Genomic DNA, 19,977 nt, shown 5'->3' on the forward strand with positions numbered 1-19,977 from the left:
TCACTTGCTTTACAGACTCCCACTATGCCGTCCAGGCTGCCTACATTTTTGTTATTCCTAAGAATTTCTGAGCTTTGGCTCACAGTGGAGGGCTCACTAACAGCCTGGACTGGTGTGTGTCTGTTTGTGTCCGTGCGTGGGTGCCTGTGTGTGTGAGTGTGTGTGTGTCTGTGTGCGTGCGATCACGATAATTTTTGTGTAGATATCTTTGTATTTCAGGTGTGTGTGCATGTGTGATTGTATAGATGTCTGTGTGTGTGTATGTGTGTGTGTGTGTGTAAGGGTGTGGTAAGGTTTTGTGGCAGGCCGGGTTACAGTGTGTAGATTTCTCTTTCTCTATCCAAAAGTATAATTCATGGAAAGCTAACACAATCTTATAGCACGATCTTAGCTGTCAAGCACCCTGCTCTGGACCAATGAGCTGGGAGACAGTTTTATTATTATTATGCTGGTGGCCGTGTTGCCGTGGGTGATGATATTCGTGCTTTATGAATCTGAGACGGTCATGTGGTCAGCAGGAGAAGCCCCAAAGTAGGTTAAAACAACAGTGGCCTTGCTATCTGTTATGGCTGTACTTGGACCTGCCCAAAGGCAGACATACCAGTGTTTTCTGCTTTGGCGAAATGATCTGAAATCAGTGCTAAAGTGCATCACAGTACTTTAAAGTGGCGTCCTCCACTGACAGTGGACCGCCTCCATTTCCATTCAGGTCCAGACCTCTGATAGAGGTTGTAGTGAGTTATTCTGACATACAGGATATTATTGTTCCTTAGCTTGTCCTATTGTGGGGGGATGGATGGATGGATGGGTGAGTGGGGGATGGATGGGTGGGTGGGTGAGTGAGTGGGGGGATGGATGGGTGGGTGGGTGAGTGAGTGGGGGATGGATGGATGGGTGGGTGAGTGGGGGATGGATGGGTGGGTGGGTGAGTGAGTGGGGGGATGGATGGGTGGGTGGGTGAGTGAGTGGGGGATGGATGGGTGAGTGAGTGAGTGGGGGATGGATGGGTGGGTGAGTGAGTGGGGGATGCATGGATGGATGGGTGGGTGAGTGAGGGGGGGATGGATGGATGGATGGGTGGATGGATGGGTGGGTGAATGAGTGGGGGATGGATGGATCGGTGAGTGAGTGGGGATCGATGGATGGATGGATGGGTGAGTGAGTGGGGGATGGATGGATGGATGGGTGGGTGAGTGAATGGAGGGATGGATGGGTGGGTGAGTGAGTGAGTGAGTGAGGGGGGATGGATGGATGGATGGATGGGTGAGTGAGTTGGGGGATGGATGGATCGGTGAGTGAGTGGGGGATGGATGGATGGATGGGTGAGTGAGTGGGGGGGGGATGGATGGATGGATGGGTGGGTGAGTGAGTGGGGGATGGATGGATGGGTGAGTGAGTGAGTGGGGGATGGATGGATGGATGGGTGGGTGAGTGAGTGGGGGATGGATGGATGGGTGGGTGAGTGAGTGGGGGATGGGTGAGTGAGTGGGGGGATGGATGGATGGATGGGTGGGTGAGTGAGTGGGGGATGGATAGATGGGTGGGTGGGTGAGTGGGGGATGGATGGATGGATAGGTGGGTGAGTGAGTGGGGGATGATGGATGGATGGGTGAGTGAGTGAGTGGGGGGATGGATGAATGGATGGGTGGGTGGGTGAGTGAGTGGGGGATGGATGAATGGATGGATGGGTGGGTGAGTGAGTGGGGGATGGATGGATCGGTGAGTGAGTGGGGGGGGATCGATGGATGGATGGATGGATGGATGGGTGAGTGAGTGGGGGGGGGGGATGGATGGATGGATGGGTGGGTGAGTGAGTGGGGGATGGATGGATGGGTGGGTGAGTGAGTGGGGGGGATGGATGGATGGATGGATGGATGGATGGATGGATGGATGGGTGAGTGAGTGGAGGGATGGATGGATGGGTGGGTGAGTGAGTGGGGGGATGGATAGATGGATAGATGGGTGGGTGAGTGAGTGGAGGGATGGATAGATAGATGGGTGGGTGAGTGAGTGGGGGGATGGATGGATGGGTGAGTGAGTAAGTGGGGGGATGGATAGATGGATGCCCAGGTTTGAGCTGTTGATTGTGACCTGCTAACAACCTCAATATGACGTCTTCCATGACATCCGGATGTCATCATGAATAAATCCTCTTTACCTGATTAAATCTGGTTATCAGACGACTTTGAATACCACGTCAATTAGAGCTTGCTGTTCCTACTCCAGTCCCTCTCAGACATGTCAATTAGAGCTTGCTGTTCCTTCTCCAGTCACTCTCAGACACATCAATTAGAGCTTGCTGTTCCTTCTCCAGTCCCTCTCAGACATGTCAATTAGAGCTTGCTGTTCCTTCTCCAGTCCCTCTCAGACACATCAATTAGAGCTTGCTGTTCCTTCTCCAGTCCCTCTCAGACATGTCAATTAGAGCTTGCTGTTCCTTCTCCAGTCCCTCTCAGACACATCAATTAGAGCTTGCTGTTCCTTCTCCAGTCCCTCTCAGACACATCAATTAGAGCTTGCTGTTCCTTCTCCAGTCCCTCTCAGACATGTCAATTAGAGCTTGCTGTTCCTTCTCCAGTCCCTCTCAGACACATCAATTAGAGCTTGCTGTTCCTTCTCCAGTCCCTCTCAGACACATCAATTAGAGCTTGCTGTTCCTTCTCCAGTCCCTTTCAGACACATCAATTAGAGCTTGCTGTTCCTTCTCCAGCCCCTCTCAGACACATCAATTAGAGCTTGCTGTTCCTTCTCCAGCCCCTCTCAGACACATCAAAGAGATGGGCGTGGCAGCTGAAGCATTAATGCTCCACTTGTCTCCAACATCTAAAGGATTCTATCATTAAAGTTGTTAAAGGATTCTCTTTGGAGTGATGCTCTGATTGGACTGATGTATCTCCTGGCTGTAACCCAAATGGCACACTATTCCCTAATGAGTGTAGTCCTTTTGACCGGGGCCCACCATGGCCAATAGTAGTGCACTATGTAGGGAATAGGGTTTCATTTGGGATGCAACCTGGTCGATTCTAGAACATCAATCAGATGCCAATTAGGACAGGACACATGAGGATTGGAAATGTCTGGCAAACGTAGATTCTTTGAGTGAACGATTCATCCCCTTTAATGGACAGCTCTTAAATGGATAGTTCACTAGTATAACACTTCTAAGATGTGATCAAAAAAAGGTATCTTTGAGTGATCTCTTTATGTGAGCACCCCTCTGCCATACAGTGACTCTGGAGTCTGGTTGTAGTCTAAGGCCTAGGTCTAGGCTGGATCCTATCTATTGGACCTTTATAATGGGCTTCTATCTCCATGTAGACCGTAATGAACTGGAGAGATCTCAGAACCCAGATGTGTCTATGAGGGTTGAAAAATGACTGGGGGTTTTGGGAAAGGTACAGAAATGTTGCAACCCTCATGTCGATCTAGACACTCTGTCCTCCTATATTTTGCTGATGTGGACCTCAATCAGTTTTCCCAAAGTTATTACACATCAGGGTTAGAGGACTTTGCTTCAGACCCATAACAGCAGCAGCACTGGCTAACCGTTGAGTCGGCAGGTTTTATTGTCCCCTGCTGAGTGTGTTAGTCTCAAGATTTCAAAGCAGGCTGTTATTTGTCTCAGTGTGACTCAGAAACGAGTTGGGGCTGTCCCAAATGGCCCCCTATTCCCTACAAAGTGGACCACTGTTGACCAGAGCCCTATAGACCCTGGTCAGAAGTAGTGCACTCTAAAGGGACTAGGGTGCCATTTGGGTTGCAACAGTTTTGTGTTTGTCTCAATATTGTTCTTGTTATTGGATTTCTTCTCTGGTGACTGTGGTATAGGCCACTGCAAAGGGAGGAAGGGAGTTGTCTTTATTGCTCTTCATCAATACCTCTTTTATTGCTGTCTGGGTGGGATGTGCATGGTGATGAGACTGATGACAGAAGGTTAAGGGAGTTAGTCAGTACTGTTGTTGTTCACCCTATGGGTTTGGGCTATTAGTTTCAATATGGCTTTTATTTGTTAAGCGTTCTGCGACAAATACACTCATTTCTGAAAATAGTGCTATTCAAACGACATTTGATTGATAAGTTGTTTGTGAGATATCACATTACAGCGTGAGGGAGAAGCACATGTCGCCTTCAAGCTTGCTTTTATATGAAGGAGTTTCTTCCTCAGCTCTATTTTGTTCTCCAATCTTTGAGAATGACCTTGTCTTAGAAACACTGCTATTCAAATGGCAATTGGTTGATACATTGTTTGTGAGATTTCACTTTGAATACAGAAAGAAATCTTTCCCTGTCCGTTGTATATGCTGCTCTCACATGCCTATAGACAGATATCCATTTGTCCACAGACAGTGAAGAGTGAAGTGCAAAGAATCATCAGTGAAAGAATCATTACGATTTAAGTTCCTTGGCCTCCGATTGGTCAGAAGTTGGTCTGGTTGCCATGTGCCCTCTCTCAAGCCTGCGTTGTCATGGACACAGTAGGGTCTAAGTGGGAAGGCTGCCCACACCTGTAGAGTGGTTATCTGTCACATTACAGGTTGATAGAGTTTAGGGACATCTGTACCAGATGCTTGAGAGATGAAGTGGAGGAGGGAGAGAGGGATTGAAGAGCAGCAGACTAAAGAGAGTGGTCAAAGAGGAGCAAAGGGAGAGGAGAGTTGAAGAGGAGGAGAGGAAGTGGGAGAGGAGGGGAGGGAGAGAGGGATTGAAGAGCAGCAGACTAAAGAGAGTGGTCAAAGAGGAGCAAAGGGAGAGGAGAGTTGAAGAGGAGGAGAGGAAGTGGGAGAGGAGGGGAGGAAGTGGGAGAGGAGGGGAGGAAGTGGGAGAGGAGGGGAGGAAGTGGGAGAGGAGAGTTGAAGAGAAGGAGAGGAAGTGGGAGAGGAGGGGAGGAAGTGGGGAGAGGAGGGGAGGGGAGTGGGAGGAGGAGGGGAGGAAGTGGGAGAGGAGGGTTGAAGAGGAGGAGAGGAAGTGTGAGAGGAGGGGAGGAAGTGGGAAAGGAGGGAAGGGAGTGGGAGAGGAGGGTTGAAGAGGAGGAGAGGAAGTGGGAGAGGAGGGAGGGGGAGGGGAGGTTTGAAGAGGAGGAGAGGAGAGGAAGAGGAGAGGAGTTTGAAGACGAGGAGAGGAAGTGGGAGAGGAGGGGGAGGAAGTGGGAGAGGAGGGGAGGGAGTGGGAGAGGAGGGGAGGGGGGTGGGAGAGGAGTGGGAGAGGAGGAAGTGGGAGAGGAGGGGAGGGAGTGGGAGGGAGGGGAGGTTGGGGAGGAGGGGGGGGAGGGAGTGGGGAGAGGAAGTGGGAGAGGAGGGTTGAAGACGAGGAGAGGAAGTGGGAGAGGAGGGGAGGAAGTGGGAGAGGAGGAGAGGAAGTGGGAGAGGAGGAGAGGAAGTGGGCGAGGAGGGAGGGAGTGGGAGAGGAGGGGAGGAAGTGGGAGAGGAGGAAGGGAAGTGGGAGAGGAGGAGAGGAAGTGGGAGAGGAGGGTTGAAGAGGAGGAGAGGAAGTGGAAGAGGAGGTTTGAAGATGAGGAGAGGAAGTGGGAGAGGAGGGGAGGAAGTGGGAGAGGAGGGGAGGGAGTGGGAGAGGAGGAGAGGCAGTGGGAGAGGAGGGGAGGAAGTGGAGAGGGAGGGGTAGGGAGTGGGAGAGGAGGGGAGGAAGTGGGAGAGGAGGGGAGGGGAGGAAGTGGGAGAGGAGGTTTGAAGAGGAGGAGAGGAAGTGGAAGAGGAGGTTTGAAGACGAGGAGAGGAAGTGGGAGAGGAGGGGAGGAAGTGGGAGAGGATGGTTGAAGAGGAGGAGAGGAAGTGGAAGAGGAGGTTTGAAGATGAGGAGAGGAAGTGGGAGAGGAGGGGAGGAAGTGGGAGAGGAGGGGAGGGAGTGGGAGAGGAGGAGAGGCAGTGGGAGAGGAGGGGAGGAAGTGGGAGAGGAGGGGAGGGAGGGAGGAGGGGAGGAAGTGGGAGAGGAGGGGAGGGTGGGAGAGGAGGGGAGGAAGTGGGAGAGGAGGGTTGAAGAAGAGGAGAGGAAGTGGGAGAGGAGGGGAGGAAGTGGGAGAGGAGGAGAGGAAGTGGGAGAGGAGGGAGGAAGTGGGAGAGGAGGAGAGGAAGTGAGCGAGGAGGAGAGGGGAGTGGGAGAGGAGGGGAGGAAGTGGGAGAGGAGGGGGGGGAGTGGGAGAGGAGGGGAGGGAGTGGGAGAGGAAGAGAGGAAGTGGGAGAGGAGGGTTGAAGAGGAGGAGAGGAAGTGGAAGAGGAGGTTTGAAGGAGGAGAGGAAGTGGGGGGGAGGGGAGGAAGTGGGAGAGGATGGGAGGGAGTGGGAGAGGAGGAGAGGAAGTGGGAGAGGAGGGGAGGAAGTGGGAGAGGAGGGGAGAGAGGGATTGAAGAGCAGCAGACTAAAGAGAGTGGTCAAAGAGGAGCAAAGGGAGAGAAGAGTTGAAGAGGAGGAGAGGAAGTGGGAGAGGAGGGGAGGAAGTGGGAGAGGAGGGGAGGAAGTGTGAGAGGAGGAGAGGAAGTGGGAGAGGAGGGGAGGAAGTGGGAGAGGAGAGTTGAAGAGGAGGAGAGGAAGTGGGGAGGAGGGGAGGAAGTGGGAGAGGAGGGGAGAGAGGGATTGAAGAGCAGCAGACTAAAGAGAGTGGTCAAAGAGGAGCAAAGGGAGAGAAGAGTTGAAGAGGAGGAGAGGAAGTGGGAGAGGAGGGGAGGAAGTGGGAGGGAGGGGAGGAAGTGTGGAGGAGGAGAGGAAGTGGGAGAGGAGGGGAGGAAGTGGGAGAGGAGAGTTGAAGAGGAGGAGAGGAAGTGGGAGAGGAGGGGAGGAAGTGGGAGAGGAGGGGAGGAAGTGGGAGTTGAGGGGGAGAGAGTGGGAGAGGAGGGGAGGAAGTGGGAGAGGCGGGTTGAAGAGGAGGAGAGGAAGTGGGAGAGAAGGGGGAGGAAGTGGGAAAGGAGGGGAGGGAGGGGAGAGTGGGAGAGGAGGGTTGAAGAGAGGAAGTGGGAGAGGAGGAGGGAGTGGGAGGGGAGGTTTGAAGAGGAGGAGAGGAAGTGGAAGAGGAGGTTTGAAGACGAGGAGAGGAAGTGGGAGAGGAGGGGAGGAAGTGGGAGAGGAGGGGAGGGAGGAGGGAGAGGAGGAGGGAGTGGGAGAGGGAGGGGAGGGAGTGGGGAGAGGGGGAGGGAGTGGGAGAGGAGGAGGGAGGAAGGAGGAGAGGAAGTGGGAGAGGAGGGTTGAAGATGAGGAGAGGAAGTGGGAGCGGAGGGGAGGAAGTGGGAGAGGAGGAGAGGAAGTGGGAGAGGAGGAGAGAGGGGAGGAGGGAGGGAGGAGGAGGAGGAAGTGGGAGAGGGGGAGGGAGGGGAGAAGGGGAGGGAGTGGGAGAGGAGGAGAGGAAGTGGGAGAGGAGGTTTGAAGAGGAGGAGAGGAAGTGGAAGAGGAGGTTTGAAGACGAGGAGAGGAAGTGGGAGAGGAGGGGAGGAAGTGGGAGAGGAGGAGAGGAAGTGGGAGAGGAGGGTTGAAGAGTAGGAGAGGAAGTGGAAGAGGAGGTTTGAAGGAGGAGAGGAAGTGGGAGAGGAGGGGAGGAAGTGGGAGAGGAGGGGAGGGAGTGGGAGAGGAGGGTAGGAAGTGGGAGAGGAGGGGAGGAAGTGGGAGAGGAGGGGAGGAAGTGGGAGAGGAGGGGAGGGAGTGGGAGAGGAGGGGAGGGAGTGAAGGAGAGGAGGGGAGGAAGTGGGAGAGGAGGAGAGGGTGGGAGAGGAGGAGAGGGAGTGGGAGAGGAGGGGAGGGGAGGGAGTGGGAGAGGAGGGTTGAAGAAGAGGAGAGGAAGTGGGAGAGGAGGGTTGAAGAAGAGGAGAGGAAGTGGGAGAGGAGGGTTGAAGAAGAGGAGAGGAAGTGGGAGAGGAGGGTTGAAGAAGAGGAGAGGAGGGTTGAAGAGAGTACCATCTTCCCCTTGTCAGAAGCTACTTGCAGTGTTTGAACTAATGTCGTTAAGTATATACCATGTACTGTTTTTACAGATAGACTTGAGTAATGAATGTATACATATTATTACATTGTTATTATTACTATAGTTACATGGGATCTGATTTTCATGTTTGTCTGTATTTCATGTTCTACTTCAAATGTTTTTCTCCATGTGACCCAATAGAGTTCTGCAATGTGTTTGTGTGTGACGTTATTTAGACCAGATAACTTGGGGATTCACAGATCTCTCTCATCTTGCCTTTTTCAACGCACTAAAACAGAAACAAGAACATGCGATAAACATTGCTTTAAGATCACAACAACACATAGATAAGTCTTATACTGTTGGGCATTCCCATGCCCAAGCCGTATGGCTTTTGTGACTTTTGATTCACTGAGTCTCCACAGTTGTCCAGTGTTGTCATTGCCCAAGCTAAGCACTCTTCTTCTCTGAAAACAAAACATCTTTCCACAGTGTTTGTCACGCAGATAAACAACCTTAACAGACAACAGATTAACCAAACAATACCGCCACAACCAATAGTTCGGTTTCTGCAGAAGTGTGTGTGTGTGTGTGTGTGTGTGTGTGTGTGTGTGTGTGTGTGTGCAAGCCATGCTAGAAACAAGCTCCAGATATATGCTGGAAAGAAGGTTTGATTGAACTAAATACATGGAATGACATGGCCCTTCTTCCACTAACAGGGATATCTCATGGGTGTTCTTAAATGTTACAGTTCAGACAGTTCAGACAAATGTAAATGGCTGTTACTTTAATAGAATTGATATCCTCCCAGATAGAGTTCCAACATTCCACTAACTAAAACATTCCACCACTAAAATTTCCAGGTTTTCCAGAAAACCTGGTTGGAGGAATCCAGGAATCGTAAAAACAGGATTTCTGGAAAACCTGGGACTTCGGGGAAAGTTATCGGAATTTTGCAACCCTACTGCCAGTCTACAGTGTTATGAACTTGGAAGAGGGAGAGGGAACCATGGCAACAACAGTATCATGAGTATTGATCTGCAGACAATCATGTTGTCAACATCATCAGTGTAAGATGCGTCTCACATTGCATATACAATGTCTTCCCCAAACTATTCAGACCCCTTCACTTTTTCCACATTTTGTTACGTTACGGCCTTATTCTAAAAAAAAATATATATCTATAAAATTCATCAATCTACACACAATACCCCATAATGACAAAGCAAAAACTGTTTAAAAAAAATCTATGCACAATTATTACAAATAAAAAACAGAAATACCTTATTTACATAAATATTGAGACACTTTGCTATGAGACTTGAAATTAAGCTCCGATGCATCCTGTTTCCAATGATCATCCTTGAGATGATTCTACAACTTGATTGGAGTCCACCTGTGGTAAATTCAATTGATTGGACATGATTTGGAAAGGCACACAGCTGTCTATATATAAGGTCCCAAAGTTGACAGTGCATGTCATAGCAAAAACCAAGACATGAGGTCGAAAGAATTGTCCCTAGAGCTCCGAGACAGCATTGTGTCGAGGCACAGATCTGGGAAAGGGTACCAAAAAATGTCTGCAGCGTTGAATGTCCATAAGAACACAGTGACCTCCATCATTCTTAAATGGAAGAAGTTTGGAACCACCAAGACTCTTCCTAGAGCTGGCCGCCCGGCCACACTGAGCAATCGGGGGAGAAGGGCCTTGGTCAGGGAGGTGACCAAGAACCCGATGGTCTCTCTGACAGAGCTCCAGAGTTCCTCTGTGGAGATGGGAGAACCTTCCAGAAGGATATCCATCTCTGCAGCATGCAACCAACCAGGCCTTTATGGTTGAGTGGCCAGATGGAAGCCACTCCTTAGTAAAAGGCACATGACAGCCCGCTTGGAGTTTACCAAAAGGCACCTAAAGACTCTCAGACCATGAGAAACAAGATTCTCTGGTCAGATGAAAATAAGGTTGAACTTTTTTGGCCTCAATGCCAAGCGTCACGTCTGGAGGAAAGCTGGCACCATCCCTACAGTGAAACATGGGGGTGGCAGCATCATGCTGTGGGGATGTTTTTTCAGCGGCAGGGACTGGGAGACAAGTCAGGATCGAGGGAAAGTTGATAATAAGACTTTATAAGAAGATCATCCATGCTTTATAATGCATTATAACCAGATCATTATGCATTATAACCACATCATAATGCATTATAACCACATCGTAATGCATTAACCACATTATAATGCATTATAACCATATCATAATGCATTGGCCACCTCATAATGCATTATAACCACATCATATTACATTATAACCCAATCATATTGCATTAACCACATCATAATGCATTATAACCACATCATAATGCATTAACCGCATCATAATACATTATAACCACATCATGATGCATTATAACCACATCATAATGCATTGGCCACATCATAATACATTATAACCACATCATAATGCATTATAACCACATCATAATGCATTAACCGCATTATAATGCATTATCTCATCATAATGCGTTATGACTTTTGGCTTTATGGTAGTGTTACCCAATCTGTTGTTACTAAGGTCTCTCACACAGTTTTGCTAGAGGTGGTGTTACAACACAAAGGCTTTAGTTAACCATGCATCTCTGATGAGAACCGAAGGTAGTGTGTGCAGCGAGTCCTCCTTAAAGGGGAACTTCAGTCTTATACAATTTAACATATTCATACATTTTTTAAGAATATATCTTATAAATGTTTTATAAGTTTAGTTCAACTGTTGTACCTCATCATAACCCAAAATATAAGCTTGTTTTGCTCCATTGGAATCATGTCATTGTAAACAAATACTGTATAGTGTTACGGCTTCCTTCCGTCGAAGGAGAGTCGGACCAAAATGCAGCGTGGTTAAATCGAGACATCTTTAATGATGATAAATACGAAACATACAAAAACAACAAACGGAGATGTGAAAACCTAATACAGCCTGTCTGGTGACAACTAACACAGAGACAGGAACAATCACCCACAAACACACAGTGAAACCCAGGCTACCTAAATATGGTTCCCAATCAGAGACAACGAGAATCACCTGACTCTGATTGAGAACCGCCTCAGGCAGCCATAGACTATGCTAGACACCCCTACTCAGCCACAATCCCAATACCTACTAAAACCCCAAATACATAAACACAACACAAAAAAACCCATGTCAAACCCTGGCCTGACAAAATAAATAAGAAAAACACAAAATACTAAGACCAGGGCGTGACATATAGCCTCAAAACATAGGAAAACCTATACTTTTATCTCATGGATGGTCAGTCCTTGCATCCATACCTGTCTATGAATTTGATGATGGTTACATTTCTCCAGCCCTGTCCCTCAGCTGTTAACCAAATCAGTGACTTTAATCATGTTCACATATTTTTGCTTTACTCATATATATATATATATATATATATATATATAATATATACTGTATTCTATTGTACTGTATTTTAGTCAATGCCACACTGCCTAATATTTATATATACCTTAATTCCGTTATTTTACTTTAGGTTGTGTGTATTGTAGGTATTGTTGTGAATTGTTAGATATTACTGCACTGTTGGAGCTAGAAACACAAGCATTTCACTACATCCGCAATAACATCTGCTAAACATGTGTATATGACAAATATAATTTGATTTGATTGACTACTTTCATGTTCTTTGAACTGCACATTGCCCCTTATAGTGGACCGTGAAGTCCTGTTGTTGCTGCAGCGGTTTTACCATTGTTTATTCTACCACTCTTACGTAAACTAGCTGTGCCTTTTCTTTCCAATGGAAGACATTGGAGTTCCCATTGAGTCTGGAACGACTTAGCGAATGGGCCAACCCCGGCCTTGTTCTCATAACATTGGTCAGAGTACTGAAACTATTTCATTTAATATGATTAGGCCTAATATAACTCCTGGTCATAGAGTATGTGGTGGTGGTCTCTTCCAGAGGACTGGGATAAGTTAAAGCAGAGGGAGAGAAGAAATAAAGAGAGGTAGTGACAAGTGTTTGTTTGAGAGAGAAACTTTGTGGCGTCTCATACAGAATAAACATCTTTTTAAAAATCTGTCCGTCTCTTTATCTGTCAGTCTGTCATCCATCTTTACTTAAAGGGTTAGTTCACCCAAATCACAAAATGACAGAATGTGTTTTCTTACATGTTTCCAGTCATGGAGAGAAGTGCTTCACTCTGGTTTTATTTACCTTGCTACTGTTACCAACCGCTAACTTATTAAGCATTTTATAACCCAAAACGAATAGATGCTGTGTCATGCCCAAATTAAAGTATCTATAAGGGATTCTTTAGCTCAACGACTGTATAATGGAATGTCTACTGTAGCTGGCATTGTCTCTGTTCTTGTCCCTGTCAGCTTGGCTTGTTAAGATGCTGTTAACCTAGCCTGGGACCACATCTGTTGTGTTGTCTTGTTAAGATGCTGTTAACCTAGCCTGGGACCACATCTGTTGTGTTGTCTTGTTAAGATGCTGTAAACCTAGCCTGGGACCACATCTGTTGTGTTGTCTTGTTAAGATGCTGTAAACCTAGCCTGGGACCACATCTGTTGTGTTGTCTTGTTAAGATGCTGTAAACCTAGCCTGGGACCACATCTGTTGTGTTGTCTTGTTAAGATGCTGTAAACCTAGCCTGGGACCACATCTGTTGTGTTGTCTTGTTAAGATGCTGTAAACCTAGCCTGGGACCACATCTGTTGTGTTGTCTTGTTAAGATGCTGTAAACATAGCCTGGGACCACATCTGCTGTGTTGTCTTGTTAAGATGCAGTAAACCTAGCCTGGGATCACATATTTTGTGTTGTCTTGTTACGATGCAGTAAACCTAGCCTGGTACCACATCTGTTGTGTTGTCTTGTTAAGATGCTGTAAACCTAGCCTGGTACCACATCTGTTGTGTTGTCTTGTTAAGATGCAGTAAACCTAGCCTGGGACCACATCTGTTGTGTTGTCTTGTTAAGATGCTGTAAACCTAGCCTGGGACCACATCTGTTGTGTTGTCTTGTTAAGATGCTGTAAACCTAGCCTGGGACCACATCTGTTGTGTTGTCTTGTTAAGATGCTGTAAACCTAGCCTGGGACCACATCTGTTGTGTTGTCTTGTTAAGATGCTGTAAACATAGCCTGGGACCACATCTGTTGTGTTGTCTTGTTAAGATGCAGTAAACCTAGCCTGGGATCACATATTTTGTGTTGTCTTGTTACGATGCAGTAAACCTAGCCTGGGACCACATCTGTTGTGTTGTCTTGTTAAGATGCTGTAAACCTAGCCTGGGACCACATCTGTTGTGTTGTCTTGTTACGATGCAGTAAACCTAGCCTGGGACCACATCTGTTGTGTTGTCTTGTTAAGATGCTGTAAACCTAGCCTGGGACCACATCTGTTGTGTTGTCTTGTTAAGATGCTGTAAACATAGCCTGGGACCACATCTGCTGTGTTGTTAAGATGCAGTAAACCTAGCCTGGGATCACATATTTTGTGTTGTCTTGTTACGATGCAGTAAACCTAGCCTGGTACCACATCTGTTGTGTTGTCTTGTTAAGATGCAGTAAACTTAGCCTGGGACCACATATGTTGTGTTGTCTTGTTAAGATCCAGTAAGCCTAGCCTGGTACCACATCTGTTGTGTTGTCTTGTTAAGATGCAGTAAGCCTAGTCTGGTACCACATCTTTTGTGTTGTCTTGTTAAGATGCAGTTAGTATTCCTCACAATCAAATGTCAACTGCATTATCTACCAAGAGAATTCTCTTCGATTATAATCACAGCCGCATATATTCCCCGCCAAGCAGACACATCGATGGCCCTGAACGAACTTCATTTGACTCTATGTAAACTGGAAACCACATATCCTGAGGCTGCATTCATTGTAGCTGGGGATTTTAACAAGGCTAATCTGAAAACAAGACTCCCTAAATTCTATCAGCATATCGATTGTGCTACCAGGGCTGGAAAAACCCTTGATCATTGTTATTCTAACTTCCGCGACGCATATAAGGCCCTCCCCAGCCCTCCTTTCAGAAAAGCTGACCACGACTCCATTTTGTTTCTCCCTGCCTATAGACAGAGAATAACACAGGAAGCTCCTGCGCTCAGGTCTGTTCAACGCTGGTCCAACCAATCTGAATCCACGCTTCAAGATTGCTTCGATCACATGGACTGGGATATGTTCCGCATTGCGTCAAACAACAACATTGACGAATACACTGATTCGGTGAGCGAGTTTATTAGCAAGTGCATCGGCAATGTCGTACCCACAGCAGCTATTACAACATTCCCAAACCAGAAACCGTAGATTGATGGCAGCATTCACGCGAAACTGAAAGTGCGAACCACTGCTTTTAATCAGGGCAAGGTGACCGGAAACATGACAGAATACAAACAGTGTAGCTATTCCCTCCGCAAGGTAATCAAACAAGCTAAGCGTCAGTATAGAGACAAAGTAGAGTCGCAATTCAATGGCTCAGACACAAGAGGTATGTGGCAGGGTCTACAGTCAATCACAGAGTACAAAAAGAAAACCAGCCCCGTCGCGGACCAGGATGTCTTGCTCCCAGACAGACTAAACAACTTCTTTGCTCGCTTTGAAGACAATACAGTGCCACTGACACGGCCCGCTACCAAAACCTGCGGACTCTCCTTCACTGTAGCCAACTTAAGTAAAACATTTAAATATGTTAACTCTCGCAAGGCTGCAGGCCCAGACGGCATCCCCAGCCGCGTCCTCAGAGCATGCGGAGACCAGCTGGCTGGTGTGTTTACGGACATATTCAATCAATCCTTATCCCAGTCTGCTGTTCCCACATGCTTCAAGAGGGCCAGCATTGTTCCTATTCCCAAGAAATCTAGGTAACTGAGCTAAATGACTATCACCCCATAGCACTTACTTCTGTCATCATGAAGTGCTTTGAGAGACTAGCCAAGGACCATATCACCTCCCCCCACCTGACACCCTAGACCCACTCCAATTTGCTTACCACCCCAATAGGTCCACAGACGACGCAATCGCAATCCCAACCACACTATACACTGCCATAACCCATCTGGACAAGATGAATACCTATGTAAGAATGTTGTTCATCGACTACAGCTCATCATTTAACACCATAGTACCCTCCAAACTCGTCATCAAGCTCGAGACCCTGGGTCTCGACCCCGCCCTGTGCAACTGGGTACTGGACTTCCTGACGGGCCGCCCCCAGGTGGTGAGGCAAGGTAACAACATCTCCACCCCGCTGATCCTCAACACTGGGGCCCCACAAGGGTGCGTTCTGAGCCCTCTCCTGTACTCCCTATTCACCCACGACTGCGTGGCCACGCACACCTCCAACTTAATCATCAAGTTTGCAGACTACACTACGGTGGTAGACTTGATTACCAACAACGACGAGACGGCCTACAGGGAGGAGGTGAGGGCCCTCGGAGTGTGGTGTCAGGAAAATAACTTCACACTCAACGTCAACAAAACAAAGGAGATGATCGTGGATTTCAGGAAACAGCAGAGGGAGCACCCCCCTATCCACATCGACGGGACAGTAGTGGAGAGGGTAGTAAGTTTTAAGTTCCTCTGCGTACACATCACGGACAAACTGAATTGGTCCACCCACACAGACATCATGGTGAAGAAGGCGCAGCAGCGCCTCTTCAACCTCAGGAGGCTGAAGAAATTTGGCTTGTCACCAAAAGCACTCACAAACTTTTACAGAATCACAATCGAGAGCATCCTGGCGGGCTGTATCACCGCCTGGTACGGCAACTGCTCCGCCCTCAACCGTAAGGCTCTCCAGAGGGTAGTGAGGTCTGCACAACGCATCACCGGGGGCACACCTACACCACCCAATGTCACAGGAAGGCCATAAAGATTATCAAGGACAACAACCACCCGAGCCACTGCTTGTTCACCCCGCTATCATCCTGAAGGCGAGGTCAGTACAGGTGCATCAAAGCGGGGACGAGAGACTGAAAAACAGCTTCTATCTCATGGCCATCAGACTGTTAAACAGCCACCACTAACATTGAGTGGCTGCTGCCAACATACTGACTCAACTCCAGCCACTTTAATAATGGAAAAATTGATGTAAAAAATGTCTCACTAGCCACTTTAAACAATGCCACTTAATATAATGTTTACATACCCTACATTACTCATCTCATATGTATATACTGTACTCGATACCATCTACTGCATCTTGCCTATGCCGTTCTGTACTATCACTCATTCATATATTTTTATGTACATATTCTTCATCTCTTTACACTTGTGTATAAGGTAGTAGTTTTGGAATTGTTAGGTTAGATTATTCGTTGGTTATTACTGCATTGTCGGAAATAGAAGCACAAGCATTTCGCTACACTCACATTAACATCTGCTAACCATGTGTATGTGACAAATAAAATTAGATTTGATTTAATAAACATAGCCTGGGACCACATCTGTTGTGTTGTCTTGTTAAGATCCAGTGGACCTAGCTTGACGCAATGTTTGTTTGTGCTGTCTTGTTAAGATGCAGTAAACCTAGCCTGGTACCACAACTGTTGTGTTGTCTTGCAAACTCCTAGTGGTTTGGTGTGATCTGGGACCAGGCTATGGTGGAACAGCAAATAATAATCCATCTTTGTGTGTCTCTGTCCCCCGTGCTAGTGAGGAAGAAGAGGCAGAAGGGAGTGGAGGAGGGCCGTAGAAGGAGGAACACCATCCATCTGAATGGGTTGTATACGGTAGAGACGGTGGTGGTGGCAGACTCAGACATGGTGCAGTACCACGGGGCAGAGGCCGCACAGAGATTCCTGCTCACCGTCATGAACATGGTAAGGATGCTTGACACGCTCATATGCATGCATAAATGAATACACGCACACACACATGTTATGTTATTCTGTTTTCCTTAACCCCTAACCCTAACCTTTACCATATTCCTAATCTTAACCCTAACCCTAAACTTAACCACTAACCCCTAACCCTAACCAGAATTGTAACCTTAACCCTTAAGCTAACCCCTAAGGTTAAAATAGCCTTTGTCCTCATGGGGACGTGGGAAATGATAACTCCATGAGGGAGAATTTTCCTTGTTTTACTATCCTTGTGGGGACTTTTGTGGATTTTAGGTCTAATTAAGTCTCTGAGTTGTACACACAGTGTTGAGAGGCTCACTACCATGTTTGAAAGGTTAAAGACACGTTAACAAGCTTCGTTTTGACAATGCCACCTCCCATGTTTCTCTTGGCTTTGTGCTAGCTGGTTTAGCTCTGAGAGAGACCGGCCAGTACCAGAGAACTGTAACGCTGTTTTTCTATATTCATCCAAAATAGCACCCTATTCCCTACATAGTACACTACCGTTGACTTGTGACCTACGGGCCCTGATAAAAAGTAGTGCACTATGTAGGGAATAGGGTTCCCTTTGGGAGTCAGCCTCTGTTTCTCACCCTTTCAGTTTCTCATTAAAACTCCCTGAACAGCCAACTGATTCAACCTGCTGCTCACAGGGCAGAGCAGTTAGAGACAGAGCCCAACAGTGACTGACTTGGGCAGGAGAGCAAGAAACCAGAGGGGAGGGGAGGGGAGAGGGAATGTGAGAGTGGTAGGCAAGAGCCAAGGGGGAAGAGGAGCGACGGAGAGGGAGACAGAGAGAGAGAGAGAGAGAGAGAGAGAGGGAAGAGGAGGGAGGGTGAGGAGAGAAGAGAGAGAGAGAGAGGGGGGAAGAGGAGGGAGGGAGAGGGAGACAGAGAGATAGGGGGAGAGGAGGGAGGGAAAGGGAGACAGAGAGAGAGAGGGGGGAAAGAGGAGGGAGGGAGAGGGAGACAGAGAGAGAGAGAGAGACAGAGAGAGGAGGGAGGTAGAGAGGGAGGGAGAGAGAGAGGGGAGGGGAGGAGAGAGAGAGAGAGGGCGGAAGAGGAGGGAGGGAGAGGGAGACAGAGAGAGAGGGGAGAAAAGTAGGAGAGGGAGAGGGAGACAGAGAGAGGGGAAGAGGAGGGAGGGGAGGGAGGGAGAGCGAGGGAGGGAGAGGGAGAGCGAGAGAGGGGAAAGGCATTAGTGAAGGAAGAATGGGGAGAGAGCAGAGAGACAGAAGGAAAGACAGGAGGGAAGGAGGGAGGGCAAACGAGGGAGGGAGAGGGGGATAAGCCTACTGCTTAAACAACGCTCCGAGGCAGAGCTGTTGGACAGAGATCAACACAGCAGTACAGCCAGCCAAGGTCTGGGCAGGAGAGACAGGGATAGGCATGAGGGAAGAGAGAGAGCCAGGAGGAGAAAAGAGAGAGATGGGGGGGCAGGCATCCACCCTGGTTATACCTTCACAGTACTCTGTGGAAATACATCCAGGTTAACCATATAAGATACACCAAAATACATTTTATTTTGATTACGATGTATATTCCAAGGCAGTATTTTTCAGATGATAGTTAGGGGCCATCTCTTTTAAGTCACATGTACTGTACATAAAGAAAGGGAAACAGCCTCAAAACCAAATGACCAGGGATTTGTGTAGAACATATCAAGTGGAGGAAGCACTATAATACACTAGAAGATCTGTGTAGATTGAAGGTGCTTTTTCCAATTGACCCCATAACCAATTAAGGGGTTAATTGGTGAGAACTAGTGAGTTGTGTTGGATAACTAGTGAGTTGTGTTTGATAACTAGTGAGTTGTGTTTGCTAACTAGTGAGTTTGTTGATAACAGGTGAGGTTGTGTTTGGTAAAAACCTAAGAAGAACTGGAAATATCCTGGTAAAGGATTTCTTGAGTCTGGTAACTTCAGTCACTGCCAGAATTCCCTTGAGGACTTTAGTTTTGCTGTAACTGTGAACTGAGTTCCAAATTGAACCCTGTTCCCTATGTAGTGAACTCCCTTTGACCTCACTACTTGAGGACTGTGCACAGGCAGCCGGTTGCACCTAATGGGGGAGGACGTGCTCATAGAAATAGCATCAAACAGGTCAAACATTACTATGAGCCGTCCTCCCCTCAACAGCCTCCTGTGGAATAGGGTGCCATTTGGGATGCACACCTGGTGTGTTTGGCCGGTCTGCTGGTTTGAGAAATAATCTACTTTGTTATTTTACAGTCACAGACACAGTTCTCTGTGTCATCTCCTTTTGAAGTCATTTTGAAAGATCTTCTGAGCTGAGAGAGACTGATTTGGACTGTGTGTGTGGGGAAGGGAAAGGGGATACCTAGTCAGTTGTACAACTGCATTTAACACAACTAGAGAGGTGCTGGGGGCTGTCTTAATCAATATCCACGCCATCGGCACCTGGGGAGCAGTTGTGACTGGGGGGGTAACTGCCTTGTTCAAGGGCAGAACGTTGTGGCCCAACGCTCTTAACCGTTTTCGGTCTCAGAAATGTAACATTGTCTCAATATGTATTATGTATTATTCAATTCTTTTTTATAAGTTTCTATCATCTAACATTTTAATGTGTAGTTTTGGGGTTGCGATTTAGACACAGAATTGTATCATAATTCAGTCGATCTTGTGAAGTAACTGGACCTTGGTGTCTTCAGATCAATGCATAGAGGCTATGACTATTAAATCATGATTTACTATGTTTCACTAACATGGTAGTTTGTTTACTGGCCTTGTGGTCATTTTTAGAACGAAAACAAAGCAGATCTGCTCTAGAGGCTCAACTGCTGCTGCATTAACTTCATTACCACAGTAGATTAGCAGCTTTACTGAACGGGAGTCAGAGTACAGAGACTCCAGAAGGGATAGTTGGAGTCTGTCTGTCTGTCTGTCTGTCTGTCTGTCTGTCTGTCTGTCTGTCTGTCTGTCTGTCTGTCTGTCTGTCTGTCTGTCTGTCTGTCCCTCTCTCTCTCTCTCTCTGTATGTGTCTTTGTCTGTCTGTCTGTCTGTCTCTCTCGCTGTCTGTCTCTGGCTCACTGTCTGTCTGTCTGTCTGTCTGTCTGTCTGTCTGTCTGTCTGTCTGTCTGTCTGTCTGTCTGTCTGTCTGTCTGTCTGTCTGTCTGTCTGTCTGTCTGTCTGTCTGTCTGTCTGTCTGTCTGTCTGTCTGTCTGTCTGTCTGTCTGTCTGTCTGTCTGT

General features: G+C 47.7%; 1 protein-coding gene across 1 annotated transcript in view; it reads left to right on the forward strand.

The window, feature by feature from the left end:
* adamts17 (ADAM metallopeptidase with thrombospondin type 1 motif, 17) overlaps nt 1-19,977 on the forward strand; it is a 199,274-nt gene that overhangs the window by 34,335 nt on the left and 144,962 nt on the right. Inside the window, 1 exon segment of the mRNA XM_042319042.1 lies at nt 16,579-16,745. Within this exon segment, the coding sequence (XP_042174976.1) occupies nt 16,579-16,745 (167 nt within the window).

Source organism: Oncorhynchus tshawytscha, unplaced genomic scaffold (assembly GCF_018296145.1).
Source record: "Oncorhynchus tshawytscha isolate Ot180627B unplaced genomic scaffold, Otsh_v2.0 Un_contig_57_pilon_pilon, whole genome shotgun sequence".
In the NCBI taxonomy this organism is placed as follows: Eukaryota; Metazoa; Chordata; class Actinopteri; order Salmoniformes; family Salmonidae; genus Oncorhynchus; species Oncorhynchus tshawytscha.